This window comes from Chelonoidis abingdonii, chromosome 22, assembly GCF_003597395.2.
Source record: "Chelonoidis abingdonii isolate Lonesome George chromosome 22, CheloAbing_2.0, whole genome shotgun sequence".
Taxonomy (NCBI): domain Eukaryota; kingdom Metazoa; phylum Chordata; order Testudines; family Testudinidae; genus Chelonoidis; species Chelonoidis abingdonii.
The window spans coordinates 14022339-14036077 of NC_133790.1; the positions used below are offsets into that span (position 1 = coordinate 14022339).

The 13739-nt window shown below is 39.5% G+C and overlaps 1 protein-coding gene across 11 annotated transcripts in view; it reads left to right on the top strand.

The window, feature by feature from the left end:
* EP400 (E1A binding protein p400) overlaps positions 1–13739 on the top strand; it is a 65792-nt gene that overhangs the window by 42469 nt on the left and 9584 nt on the right. For 8 of the 11 annotated variants that reach the window (XM_075059945.1, XM_075059943.1, XM_075059949.1 and 5 more), the window contains 17 exons: positions 389–532; positions 1493–1651; positions 1921–2004; positions 2686–2820; positions 2927–2971; positions 3062–3215; positions 4120–4361; positions 4981–5154; positions 5386–5433; positions 6143–6279; positions 6870–6926; positions 7028–7106; positions 7790–7993; positions 10310–10355; positions 10453–10562; positions 11742–11946; positions 13391–13557. In XM_075059945.1, coding sequence (XP_074916046.1) covers positions 389–532; positions 1493–1651; positions 1921–2004; positions 2686–2820; positions 2927–2971; positions 3062–3215; positions 4120–4361; positions 4981–5154; positions 5386–5433; positions 6143–6279; positions 6870–6926; positions 7028–7106; positions 7790–7993; positions 10310–10355; positions 10453–10562; positions 11742–11946; positions 13391–13557 — 2190 coding nt within the window. The remainder of the gene's footprint in view (positions 1–388; positions 533–1492; positions 1652–1920; positions 2005–2685; positions 2821–2926; positions 2972–3061; positions 3216–4119; positions 4362–4980; positions 5155–5385; positions 5434–6142; positions 6280–6869; positions 6927–7027; positions 7107–7789; positions 7994–10309; positions 10356–10452; positions 10563–11741; positions 11947–13390; positions 13558–13739) is intronic. The other 3 variants (XM_075059944.1, XM_075059947.1, XM_075059948.1) reach the window with 3 other exon arrangements.

Genomic DNA, 13739 nt, shown 5'->3' on the forward strand with positions numbered 1-13739 from the left:
TGGGTTCGATTTCAACCTGCTCTCTTACCCATTGCTTTAATTCTGTGGAGCTTGAAAGCGTAGACGAGACAATATATAGCTTTGAAAATGAGGATATAAAGTGCAGGCATGGGAAATGTGAACTGTGGGCCCTTCAGAACTCCCTTATAGTACACTTAGTACACAGAGTACACTTATCCTTCTCTACCCTCCTCTGGCAGAAGTGTACTGAAGAGAAAGGAAAATCTTTCCAGAAATATTGTTAGAAAAGTTAAAGGTTCATTTTTCTCTTTTAACTAACATCCTACTTATAAGCTCCATTTGCCACCAAGTTAACTGAATAACATCAGAAATTGAATAATCTTGAAGTACTTAATGTACTTTTTTTTCCCTCTGCCCTTCCACCAAGCAAACTATCCAGGAGCTGTTTGAGGTTCATTCTCCTATGGAGGATTCTGGTTTTAGAGTGAAAGCAGAGGAATTTGTGGTACTTTCTCAGGAGCCCTCTCCAGCAGAAACAATCTCACCCAAGGTTGCAAGACCTTTTATAGAGGTAATTGCATAACAAATTTGTCTTAATGGGCATCAGAGGAGGAGAGGAGAAAGTACGACAGTATGAGTTGAGTCTGAAATGTCTGCCTTAACTTTTTGAATTCTCACTTTTGAATTCTATTGTTTAGCTTTTTTGTATAAAATTTTCTTCTGTTTTAGCAAAGTTTATAAAACATACATAGCTGAGTATTCCGTTGGAGCTGTTTAGTCTCTTTGCTGAATACATATGTAAATATTTATTGTAAAAATTTGCATCATGTGTATGGCTTTTTGTTTTGTTTTGTTTTGTTTTGTTTTTAACATATTCGGAATGTAATCATTAGGATTTCCCTACCTGACCTGTGTGCGTGATGTGCAGTAATACTAATGGGAGATGAGCACATACACGGAGAGCAGAAATATCAAAGTGCTCCGTTTAATATCCCTCTGCAAAAGTAATTCTTAATTCTCCCTCTCCCTCTACCTTTTTATAATAGTGTGGCTTTTTATTTAACCAATTTCTTCAAGGTACTAGAGCAGTTGGCCTATACAATAAATTAATTGCTTGTTGTCCTCTGAGTTTGAAACCAACTGGTATCTTGAATTATAGGAGTAAGAGAGCCTTTTTATTAATGGTTGAAGGTAATTTTTGGAAATATTTAATTTTTATAATGCCATTATCATGTGTGATGTAGGGAGGGCAAGTTTAATGGCGAAGTAGACAAGGTATATATTTGTGTAGTTTTGATTCAAAATAATTGATATTGGGTGTGGGTGAGGCTGTGCCACTATGACAGTACTGAACACTATTATTGTGAAAGCATGTACTTGTGGCTTTATTTACAATCTTCAGATTGCTCGAAAGCTGATTGAAGTTCATGAAAATCTTTCCATCGACTTCAGTGAGCTTTGCGTCAACCCTCTGAAGCATATTTTTATAAAGGTATATTGTATCTTTTAAAACCTCTATTTTTTTTTAAAGGCTCTCAACAGCATTGAACAAGAAGATGAAGAGCCAAACAAACATATACAAGAAGCAGGAGCAGAATCAAGCATAGAACCTTTAATTTCAGAACTGTATGAGCCAAAATACAATGAAGAGCCCTCACAGTTGCAGGAGTTAGTTGCCGTTGTGGATCAGGTACCATGACTTTCCATAAACATTTTCTAAAAACAATTGGGAATGTTTAGTTCAAAAACTTCAATTTTCTGACCTTAGAGCAGCTTTGCTTTCTGAGAGCCTGATACTGCTCCTGTTGAAATCAGTGGCAAAACTCCAGCTGACTTACATGGGGCATTACACCTTAAACAAAGGAGATTTATTTTAAATGACAGCTTTGGTAACCCCTGTTTGCATTGTAACTTTGTTATTCTCAGCAATAACTGTCTTCTCCTAATGTATTCCCTTAGCTTACTCCAATTGAGAAGTATGCTTTGAATTATTTGGAGCTCTTCCATGTTTCTATTGATGAGAGTACACCAAGAATAAGTGAGGTAAGATCTCAATGAATACACATTCTCCTGTACTTCTGCAGTTCATAACAGCAGAGATACGTCTTCAGTATGAGTGAAAACTCCTCCGAAGATACTGTTATGAGCCTTGGCACCATAGTAGCTAAGCACCTCATAAACATTATTGAATTTTTCCTCCCAAGACCGCTTAGAGGTAGGCAAGTATTATTCTCATTTTACAAATGGGAAACTAAGGCAGAGACATTCACATGGACACGGTCCTGCAAACACTCATGTATACACATCACTTGAAGCATAAGAATAGTCCCATTGACTGTGAAGGGATTGCTTATTTGAATAATGTTGAGCACATGCATAAATTGCAGGACTGGGGCACAACTGTCTTGCTCAGGGTCACATGGGATGTCTGACAGAGCTAAGTAATGAACCCCAGATCTGAGCTTATTTATTCACAGGCTAACCCAAACGATCCATTTAAACATCATTGGGGAGCAGAAAACCGCTTATTAAATTTTTGTTAAAGAAATGTTGTTTAAAAAAAATGCAGGTTACAATATTTAAAAAGTGCTGTACCTGAAAATTAGAAATTTCAAAAGCATTTTCTCATTTCCCAAAATGCAAGTTGACATTGTCCCTTTAAAGATTTTAGTCCATCGGGTAGTACTGTATAGAGTTTTATAAATGGACTGAGTTGTCACTTAGGTGGAATTGAAAGCTGCAAAAAAAGCATGGGAATTTTATCACATGAAGGAACTGAAAGAAAAGGAGGAAAAAATGCTTTGGGAAGAAGAAGAGGAGGAACTACTTACCTACACTCGAGAGGATGCATACAACAAGGTAATGACTTAGAGATTGTTGTGTTACTTAATAGCTATTCATTCTTGGTGTTATGCAGTCAGTTCACTGGCATTGTTTGAACTATTGTCTCTCTTTGCTTTTATAGGAATATGTCTACGAAGGCCCAGATGGACAAACAGAAATAATGCCTGTAAGTTATTTAGGCTTTAATCTCTTTGAAGAAAAGAAATCTGTAGTTAGTTAACAAATCATAATGACATGTGTACTGTGTTTTGTGCAGCTTTGGACTCCCCCTACCCCACCTCAGGATGACAATGACATCTATATCGATTCTGTTATGTGTCTGATGTATGATACCAACCCAATTCCAGAGTCTAAGTTGCCCCCAGTGTACGTCAGGAAAGAGCGTAAACGACACAAAACGGATCCATCTGGTAAATATTTGATTAAAAAGAGTTCTGAGACTTAGCAGCAGAAGGCAAAATTAAATTTTACATAGTGTCTTCCAACAGCTTGCCCCACGTAATCGGTCTCCAAAAAAATCAAAGGGTTTGATCATGCAGTTTTTACGGGCAGGTTTGAAGTGTCTGAAAGTTTTGTCTGTTTTATAGCTACAGAATCAATTTCAAAACAGGATAGTCATGAATTATATAACTTGCCTGTAACAGTGTCTTTTACCACTCATACATTGGGGCTTATTGTTTATTTTAAGATTATTTTTTACTTTGTCTTCCTTTTTACTTTAAACAATTACGTCTCATTTCTAAACTTGTTCTTTTAATATAGTAATTAGGCCAAAATTAATTTGCAATATGCTTAACTGTTTAAAACATATCACATTATTTATAACGTGAACAATTACAAAAACCACTGGCCATATTAGATTTAGTTAAACTAGTGATACTCAGACAGGCTTGCAAGCCGCAAGTGTCTCCTTAATGTGTCTCCTGCAGCTTTTGCATCGCATGATATTAAAACGCTGTGTGATTTAGTTTATTAACCGGTCAGAATGCTTTTACTATGTTGTTAATAAATTAAGTTATCAACTTGCAATAAGCTATTAACTTATTTGCTGTAACAGTAAATATAATATAGTACCATAGTAAATGAATCAATGAATTCACACTACTATGGCTCTTTTGGATAATGTTGATCACGGATTTGGCTCTTGAACCACTGAGGTTTGAGTATCACTGAGTTAAACAATACTTTTTAATAGGTAGCCTTTGGTTTAACCTACAGCCATTTGTTTTACTCGCAGCCAGATTTGTATGTGTTGCTTGCCTTAACAAAATGCCCTCTTTTACTATCTCACTGAAAATGGCATCACTTTTCTAGTTGCAGGTAGAAAGAAGAAGCAGCGCCATGGAGAGGCTGTTATTCCTCCTCGATCACTATTTGACCGAGCCACTCCCGGGATGTTGAAAATGCGACGAGAGGGCAAAGAACAGAAGAAGAACATACTGTTGAAACAGCAAACGCAATTTGCAAAGCCTTTGCCAACTCTTGTCAAACCAGCTGCTGAGGCTGGACAGGACAATCCTGAGTGGTTGATTAGTGAAGACTGGGCACTGCTACAGGTAAGATGAACTCTCTGCTTTCCAGTCTCGTTATTTTGCTATAATATAGTTACTAACTTCGGACGTGGCTATTTTCTGACTTTATCCCTGCAATGTTATTTCTAGTTTCTAGGGGCTAGACTGACACTTTGCAGTCTGTTCTGAGTCAGAGGCAGCACGTAGCTGCTCTGCTACAGGAAATGATCAGGAACCAAAACTGTGACTGTCTGTCACAGTTCCGTGCCTGTTTTCCCTTTGCTCCACAAAGGAAGTAAGCTGCACCAGCCCTTTTCCTGGCCCATCTTCCCGTACATGCCAGATCAGTTGTGCTGGCTGAGGCATTAGAGAATGCAGTCAAAATTCTGTACATCTGTGTGAGAGGGAGAAGCTTCCGTCAGATGCTTCATGTTGTAACTAGTATTGTGACAAGCTTGTGCAAGGTGGTAAGAGCACCTTATACTTGATTATTCCTCTGCACAGGAGTGTAGACTGGTTCTGTAAAAGAGTCTTTTGAGGTTAGCATGAGAATAAGATTTCTTTATGATTAAATGGCTTGACAACACATACAGAAAACATTTAGTTTAGAAGTGTGTGGTGATTTTATTTGTCACCCTGAATTTTGTACCTTTTGATTTTCCAGGCAGTGAAGCAATTACTGGAACTTCCTTTAAACCTTGCTGTCATGTCACCGGCGCACACACCCAATTGGGATCTTGTTAGTGATGTTGTTAACTCATGTAGCCGAGTCTATCGCTCACCAAAACAATGCCGAAATCGATATGAAAATGTCATTATTCCAAGAGAAGAAGGAAAAGTGAGTTTGTTGAATGGTGCATCCTTTTGAATTTCAATTTATAGTGTTCTTTTTCTGAACTCTGTAAACACATTTTTCTTAAATATTTCAGCAGTATAACTGAATGACTTTTAAAAGTATGTAAGAGTATCCTTATTAGGATTTTCACTTATTTTGTGATTGATTTTGAAAAGAAAAAGCACCTGAACAAAATCTGGCACAAAAGATCTAACTTTCCTTTTTGTTTTACAGCTAATGTACGAAGCTAATCCTAAAAAGAAGACAAAAAGCATTTATAAGGTGTGTACTGGAATTCTTTCCAAATCAAATCTAGACGCTGTGGTATTTAGCATGAGCAGAGGTGGATAGATGATTCATAGATCTATATTGAGTACTTCTTAAATAGTGAAACAGCAGTTAAAATTCTGACTCTCTTTTCGTTTGTTGATACAGTAGATTGATACCAGATTTCAGCACCTGTAATTAGTAGCTAAATTGTAAATCACACACACAGTTTTGTTGTTTCAGCTTAATCACTAGTGAGTATTTGTCCACTTCACAAAAACACCACATAGTTCATCATGATTATCATCATAGTACTTAACTTTTATAATAGCACATTTCATATAAAAATTTAAGTGACTTAGAATTAATGAATTAATCTTGAAAAACACTTGCGTCGTAGAGTATTATCCCCATTTTACAGATGCAGAGACTAAGTCACAAAGCTAAGTGACTTCCTCCAAACCATACAGCAAGTTACATGACAGAACTGGGAGTAGATCCAGAAGTTCTGACTTTGTCCTGTTTTCTGACTAGTAGTCAAGCTCATCTCTCATTTGCAGTCGCTGCTCAGGAGAAGCCAAGTACTGGAACTAAAAAGGGTGTTGGAGAGTAACATAGCTTTGTTAGGAGAACTGTGCTGTGGTAATTTTACAGTTCTTGTATGCGCTATGCATGGCTAGATTTTTTTTAAATGTGTAAGTTTTTTGTTTGTTTGTATTTTTAGACCAAAAATAGTCGTCCACTTCGTACCAATCAGATCTATGCCCAAGATGAAGGTGCAACTCACACCCAGCTTTATACTAATCATTTTGAGATGATGAAAATGATTGTAGGAAAGAGAAGTCCACCAATCAAACCCCTGTAAGTAAGCTAAACGAGGATATTTCCTATTTCACTATATACTAAAGGTGCCCCCAGCCTTTTAAACATAATTATATTCTCAACCACTGTCCCAGCCAAGGACATTTTTACTTTCTCATGTTTGTAATGCAAACGTGCTGACATGCTTTTCTGCTTAGCTGTTTGTCTCTCTGTTCTTGAACTCTTCCCCTTCTCCCTGTTGTCCTGTGGCTGTGAGGATGGAACTGATATCTGTTCTTATGTGGATTAATTTTAGGTCTTTTTTTGGGCAGGGGGCAGCAGGGGGGCAGAGAATACCATTTAAGAGAAGTCTCCACCCTACAGCACATGTTTTTTTGCCTAAACTACAAAAATCCTGAACTCATAGTAATATCTTATGCTTATTTGTGTGGTACCTGCCAGCTACATTTATTTAACGTTTGCTGTAAAAGTCTGTCTATCTTAATGCATCCATGTATGAGCATTAGTGCTGCTGGAAATGCCTGAGAAACATCATCAGAAATGCAAAGCGTTACCTTACAAACCAGATAAAATTAAATGTTTCTGCTCAGGTTTTTTCTCTCCAGTAATGTAATTTTGGTTAATTTCAGACTTGGTATGAATCCTTTCCAGAAGAATCCAAAGCATGCTTCTGTGCTTGCAGAAAGGTGAGTAGTCACTGTGTTTAAACGGGTTTAAAATGGCTTAAAAACTGGGATTTTCTTTTCAAATGTTCATTTCTAAATTCTTTTACTGCTTTTATTTCTAGTGGAATCAACTATGATAAGCCACTTCCTCCAATTCAGGTCGCATCCCTCCGAGCAGAGCGTATTGCTAAAGAGAAAAAGGTACATCCTATATCTCAATTATATGAACTGACTGCAGTAAAAGCAATCAAGTGTGATGCCCTTCCATCTTGTGCCTGAACTTACCAACATTGTGTCTGTTTGCTGTGAGTGGGTAGTTGTAATTTGTGATCATTAAACCCATATTACTTCCTTTTACTTTTGAGCTCAGTCTTTTCCTGTTCGATATCCTGCTGCAGCTGTAGCCCACTAATTTCTGTATTCTAAATAATAACAGAATAAAATTGCACTAGAAAATGAATAATGGGACTGTGACATGAGCTGATGTCTAAGGGAAGTTTGCCACTGTAGTGGCCTGCACAAGCAGTGTTCCAGTCTTTTCTTTAGTTGAGTTTGAACATCAAATTCCTGAACAGGAAGTTTCCAATTGGCCTATCCTCATGTAATAGTATTCACAAGCACCTAGGACTCTCTTCTTTTTGAGACACACTCAAAAAGCAACCTACTTCCTCATTTTATTGTTATTCATTCTGTAGCCCCCGTTCATATTTTATCCAGTAAGAGCTGCCCTGCTTCATCAGCTAATGTAAGGGCATACTATAGAGAGCATACTTGGGCATCGGTTACTAAGCATGTGGATGGCTCAGTCCTGACTGAGAATGGAAGGTTTGTTATATGTGCTGTTTTGAAGAATTTACTAAACGTATTTCTTTTGCATTTCACAGGCTTTGGCTGAACAACAGAGGGCACAGCAGCAGACAGGCCCACAGCCTCAGCAGCAACAGCAAGCTGGCCAGCAGCAAACTCAGCAATCAGCTGTACAGCAAGCACAAGCTCAGCCTCAACCACAGACTCAAGCACAGGTAGTTCAGCAGCCACAGGCAGTGGTACAGACTGCAGTAACTTCTGTGGCCAACACAGCAGTATTGGTAAGAAAGGGAAGCCTTGCCGCTTCTGAAGCAGTGACTTCAGTTCTTGGGTGTGCACTATCTATGCATATGTTCTTCGTATTGAAAGTGAGAATTCTGACTTGATATAGAGCAGATTAAGACGCAGTATCTTATTAATTTCCTGGATAGGTTGCGTATCTTGGTTTTCACCCACTCACTTATTAGGCTTCCTTGGAAAAGTCATGTTAGAATTGAGAGAGTAGGCTGTGGTATTCTCTGATGTGAAAATGCCATCAACAAGGACATCAGCCAGTACAGCTACCTTTTCATCTCACAAATCTGAGCAGATACTGGCATGATACATGGAAAAAAATCATCCAAATAATTTGGGAAGTAGAGAGGCAAATAAACTCTGTAGTTTAAAAAAAAAAAAAAAATCCCTCTACCTGTGGAGATGTTTTATCTGCCGGAATATGGCACAATGCTGTTCAAGAGATGCATTTTCTTTGTGGAACTCTTGTTCCTTTGCTCAGACAGTCATGTGAAACTTCTTAGAATGACTTAGGGTCTTTCTCCTCAAGATCACCAGTTCAAGTGTCAGAGTCCCTGGAGAATCACATGATGAAATTGCAGGCTTTCTAGTGCTGCCTCTTTCTTCAGCCCATCTGTTTGCTGGATCAAAAGGAAGATGAGAGAAGAAACTCATTTATGACTGTTACAACCTATTGTATGTGACAGGTCTTAGTTACAGACCAGTTGATATATGTTAATCTATAGAGACCGTAGACCAGATTCGTTCCCATTGATGTAAGAAGTTGACACCAAGCAGTAATTTTGCCAAGAGATTCTGTTAAGCAACTCAAAACCAAAAGGTTGTGTGAAACAACATACACTCTTGGGTGGGAGGTAGTGGCTGGGGAGGAGAAAGAAGAACTGGTATAACACACCGTGACCCTGATCCTGCAATTGGCTTCACGAACACAGGCCCATGATATGCCCTCTTAACTTCAGTGGGGCTCTGAACGAGCTCTTGAGCCTGTGCCAGTGGAACTGATAATAGGATTAGGACTGATGTTTCGAAGGCTAAGATCTTGTATGTTATAGTTAAGGCTAAGATTATGTCACAGAAGTCACTAGAAGTCACAGAATCTGTGACTTTCTGTGACACTGGGGGCTCCGCAACTGACCAGCTGCCGCCGCTGGCAGGGGTCCACCCTGTAGTGTCTCAGCCTTTGTGAGCAAATTCCCTCCCCTCAGCTTCCAGTTGCAGGCATAGGTGCGGAAACTATGGGTGTGGGGGGTGCTGCAGCACCCTAATGTCTTATGTGAGGCTCTGCTCCCAGCCCTGCACACTGGGTCCTGGTCCCATGCCTCTGCTTTTGACCCCGCATGCAGCCTCTGGCCCTGTACTCGAGGGTCCTGGCCGCCAGTCTCACCTCCAGCTGTGGCCCCAATCTCAGCCCCCTTATCCCTGTCCGGGTCTCCCCCCAACCCTCCACCCCCCAAGTAGACACGGCCCTGCTCCTGGCCCCAGCTTGGGAGGAGCAGAGGAGAGATATGGACAGGTATAAGGGAACTGGCTTTCAGCACTCCCACTATTAAATGTTCCGGTGTCGCTGGTGGTAGCAGCAGAGGGATCCTGGAGCTGCTCAGCGGCCATGGGTGGGGGTCCCCCCACAACTCCCATGTGCTGCCACCGGCGGCAGAGGGACCCTGGAGCTGCTCAGCAGGCAGTGGGCCCTTACCCTCCGCCCCCAGCTGGAAGCAGCAGAGGGACCTCGGAGCTGCTCAGCTGCTGGGGCGGGGGCCCTCCCACAGTTCCCCAGCCTCTGCCTCTGGAAGGGCCTTGCCTCCCCCTGCTGCTCCCAGCCACTGGGCAATGGGATCCTTACAGCTCCCAGCCACTGCCGGCGGGGGCAGAGTTCTGGACTATCCTCCCTCCCCATTTTGTCAGGGATGTTTTTAGTAAAGTCAGGGACAGGTCACAACTTCTGTGATTTCTTGTTTATTGTCCGTAACCTATCCATGACTTCTATTAAATATCTCCATGACAAAATCATAGCCTTAGTTATAGTATGCATACAGTGCTGATTTAATTTCATTAGAAAAGAATCAAAGTACCACAGCTCTGGGAGAGGAATATATGCATATATAGCTGTACATGTGCTACATGGTAAACTTAAACATAAGTATCTATGCACTTTATTATAATATTTTTTAATAAATTTAGGCAGCTATCTCATTCTCACAATAGGGCAGCTATATTATGTTAAACAGAAAAGTAGTTTTAAAGACTTGCACTAAATTGTTTTCCAGTTTTTCTCTGAAACATTATTCAAATTGTCTTCTAAACAGGCTGGCACAATCAAAACAGCAGTCACTGGGACAAGTATACAGACTGGTAAGATGTTTTAGTAAAGCACTGGGGCTGGATGAAGAAATACAGGAATACTTTTTTTTTTTTATTAGTCTCATGTTTTTGTTGGGTTTACTTTCAGCTACTGTGAGTGGAAATGTTATAGTGAATACAGTTGCTGGAGTCCCCGCTGCTACCTTTCAGCCTATTAATAAACGTCTGGCTTCACCAGTTATACCTGGGACACTGACAGTGAGTAAATTTAAGTAGTTGTACTGTAATTTAATTATTTTTACTTGCTGATTGTAGCAGCACAATCAGTTTCTAGCATTCAACTTTTTCTTCGTTTTATGTATATAATTCTGCCCATAGCTAACTTCATTTAGTCTGGTATATTCTTACCAGTCTGTATATTGTCCAAAGAAGAGAGCGATGGAGCTAATGGAAATGTGTTGCATAACAAATATTGTTATAAATGAGACACGGATACACAGAATAATAGAAATTAAACAGGGAAAAGACTTCTTAGATCATTCAGCCTTTACCTCTGCCAGTCTATCTCTGATCAGTGATTCTTTTTTTTTGAAATATACTCAAACAATAAATGCGAAGTAATTGGAAAAGGTTCAGAGAAGGGCAACAAAAATGATTGGGGGTAGAGAACGGCGTCTGTATGAGGAGAGATTAATAAGACCGGGACTTTTCAGCTTGGAAAAGAGATGACTATGGGGGGATATGATTGAGGTCTGTAAAATCATGACTGGTAGGAAGTGTTATTTACTTCTTCTCATAACACAAGAAGTAGTGGTCACCAAATGAAATTAATAGGCAGCAGGTTTAAAACAAACAAAAGGAAGTATTTCTTCACACAACACACTGTCAACCTGTGGAACTCTTTGTCAGAGGATGTCGTGAAGGCCAAAACTATAACAGGGTTCAAAAAAGAATTAGATAAGTTCCTGGAGGATAAGTTCATCAATGACTGTTAGCCAGCATGGGCAGGGATGTTTTCCCTAGCCTCTGTTTGCCAGAAGCTGGGAATGGGCTACAGGGGATGGATCACTCGATGATTACCTTTTCTGTTCATTCCTTCTGGGACAGCTGGCATTGGCCACTGTTGGAAGATAGGATACTGGGTTAGATGGACCTTTGGTCTGACCCAGTATGGCCGTTCTTATGTTCTTATAAACAAGATATCTAAAACTGATGAGTGCAAATGGGGGAAAATTCACACTTGAGTATTATAGTATAGTTCAGAATACTGAGAATGAGGTGACTGGCCATTTATTAGATAGACTGGAAAGGTATATACATATTTGCCTTTATTTACGACATTTGTATCTTAAAAATATGTCCTCTGTTTCCAGAAGGTTCTGTGGTTTTAAATGTAAATTGAAAGTAGTGAAGAATAATGTTTTTTTTCTTCCTTAGACTTCAGGAGGTACTTCTTCTGCTCAGGTGGTACATACTCAGCAGCGAACAGCAGCAGCACCTGCTGCATCAACAGAATTGGTGACTATAGCATCTACCCAGGGTGTTCGAGCAGTAACATCTGTGACAGCATCAGCTGTGGTAACGACCAACCTAACACCAGTACAGACCCAGGCGAGATCCTTAGTGACACAAGTTACGCCAGGTAATAATTGTTTGGTGATTCTTTCCTAGTGTACTTTAAGTGCCTAAACTTCCTGTAGCTTACTTGACCATCTCGGCCTCAGAATATTGGAGTCAGACTTCACCAGCAGTATCCTTGTTAAACACTGCTGAAAACTTTTAACCTTCTTATCCTTAGTGCCAGAAATCATATTTTCCTCTATTAAATTTTACTAAGTGCAGAATAGAGAAAATACACTAATTGGTTCGTAGGCACTACCTTAATCAACATGCATAATAATTATGTGCAAATGCAGCAAATTCAGCTTTATTGACTGCTCTTGATCATACCCCGTTTTCAAGAAAGGAAAGTATTTATTTGCTCTGTTTATGTAATCAAGAAAAACTATTTGCAGTCTGTGCTCATTTACTCTTAGTTTGAGCTAGCCTTTATGGTTTTATGCCCCTTTTAATAAACAGCATAAGCTTTCAAAGCAAAGAAAATAGGGTCCTCTCTATAGTTTTCAGTGTCAAATAAGGTGTTGGATGAAGGTGAGAACATCTTATGTTGCGTGTGTGTGTGTGTGTATATATATATATATATAGTATATAAATTAATTTCCAGTTCACCCCAGGGTTTATAGTAAATAGTATTAAATAATGTTGTGGCACAACATCTTCATTAGACTTCTTCCTATAGTTTATTCAGACATTACATTAAGACAGAGTGAGGTTTGTTAGAGGAAGTATAGAGTAGTGATTAGAATAGGAGACTCACTCTAGGACTCCTGGGTTCTAGTCTGATCTCTTATGTACTGTTCAGTTCTATTCTGATCTCTTATTCTGATCCACTCTGTACTTTGGTTTACACATCCATAAAATGAAGATGCCTCACAAGGAGAGGGAGGGCTGTTGTGAGGCTTAAATGACATTTGTGAAGCTGTTGAGACCTTAAAATGAAAGAAAGATGTTACGTGAAAAGTACTAGTGCAAAATTGCATGTATTTTAACATTTGTAAGTAGATGTTTTTCTGAATTAATCCAGGAGCCAGGTAACTCTAAACTGTTTAAGAGGATTTTAACATAATCTTTTGTCAGCAGGAGCTGGGGTTAGCTATCACTTACCTGCTAATATGAGAGCTCTGGCAGCCAACACTGTGCGGACATTAATGACTGATACAGAAATAAAGTGGTGTATAAAGCAATAAATTGATGTAAAACAATGGGTTTGCTTAGCAATAGAGTCACACAGATTAGTTACACTTTTTGTTTTGCTAACAATGATCCTATTGCATTCCTGCTTATGTAGTTCATTTGGGCCTCCCTACCTAGTCTGTTTCCTTTAATCTAATCCTGAATCTCTCCTCAGAATTAGTGTAGCAAGAAAGGACAGGTTTAGCAATTGTACTAGAACTTTTTAAGTGAAGTTGATTAAATTAATCAAATGTTGGAACTTTCTCTTCAGAGCTTTTTTGCTTTATTTGCAGCTACGCCAACAGTTCAACTCTCTGGCAAAACAATCACACCTGCTCAATTCCAGCTTCTCAGGCAGCAGCAGCAGCAGCAGGCCACTCAGGTGCAGGTTCCACAGATTCAGACCCAGGCTCAAGCCCAGTCTCCAGCCCAAATAAAAACTGTAGGGAAGTTATCACAGGTGAGGGAAACATTCCTAAGATGACTTGAATGCTGTTCTTTCCTGTTTCTTTAAACACTTACCAGTGATGTCGTCTTCAGTGACCTATGTTCTCATACTAGACAGAAAACAGGAGTTCTCTCTTAAATTCACTGCCAGTGATACTAATATTTCATGGAAACACAGAGCAGGCTAACTGGTTC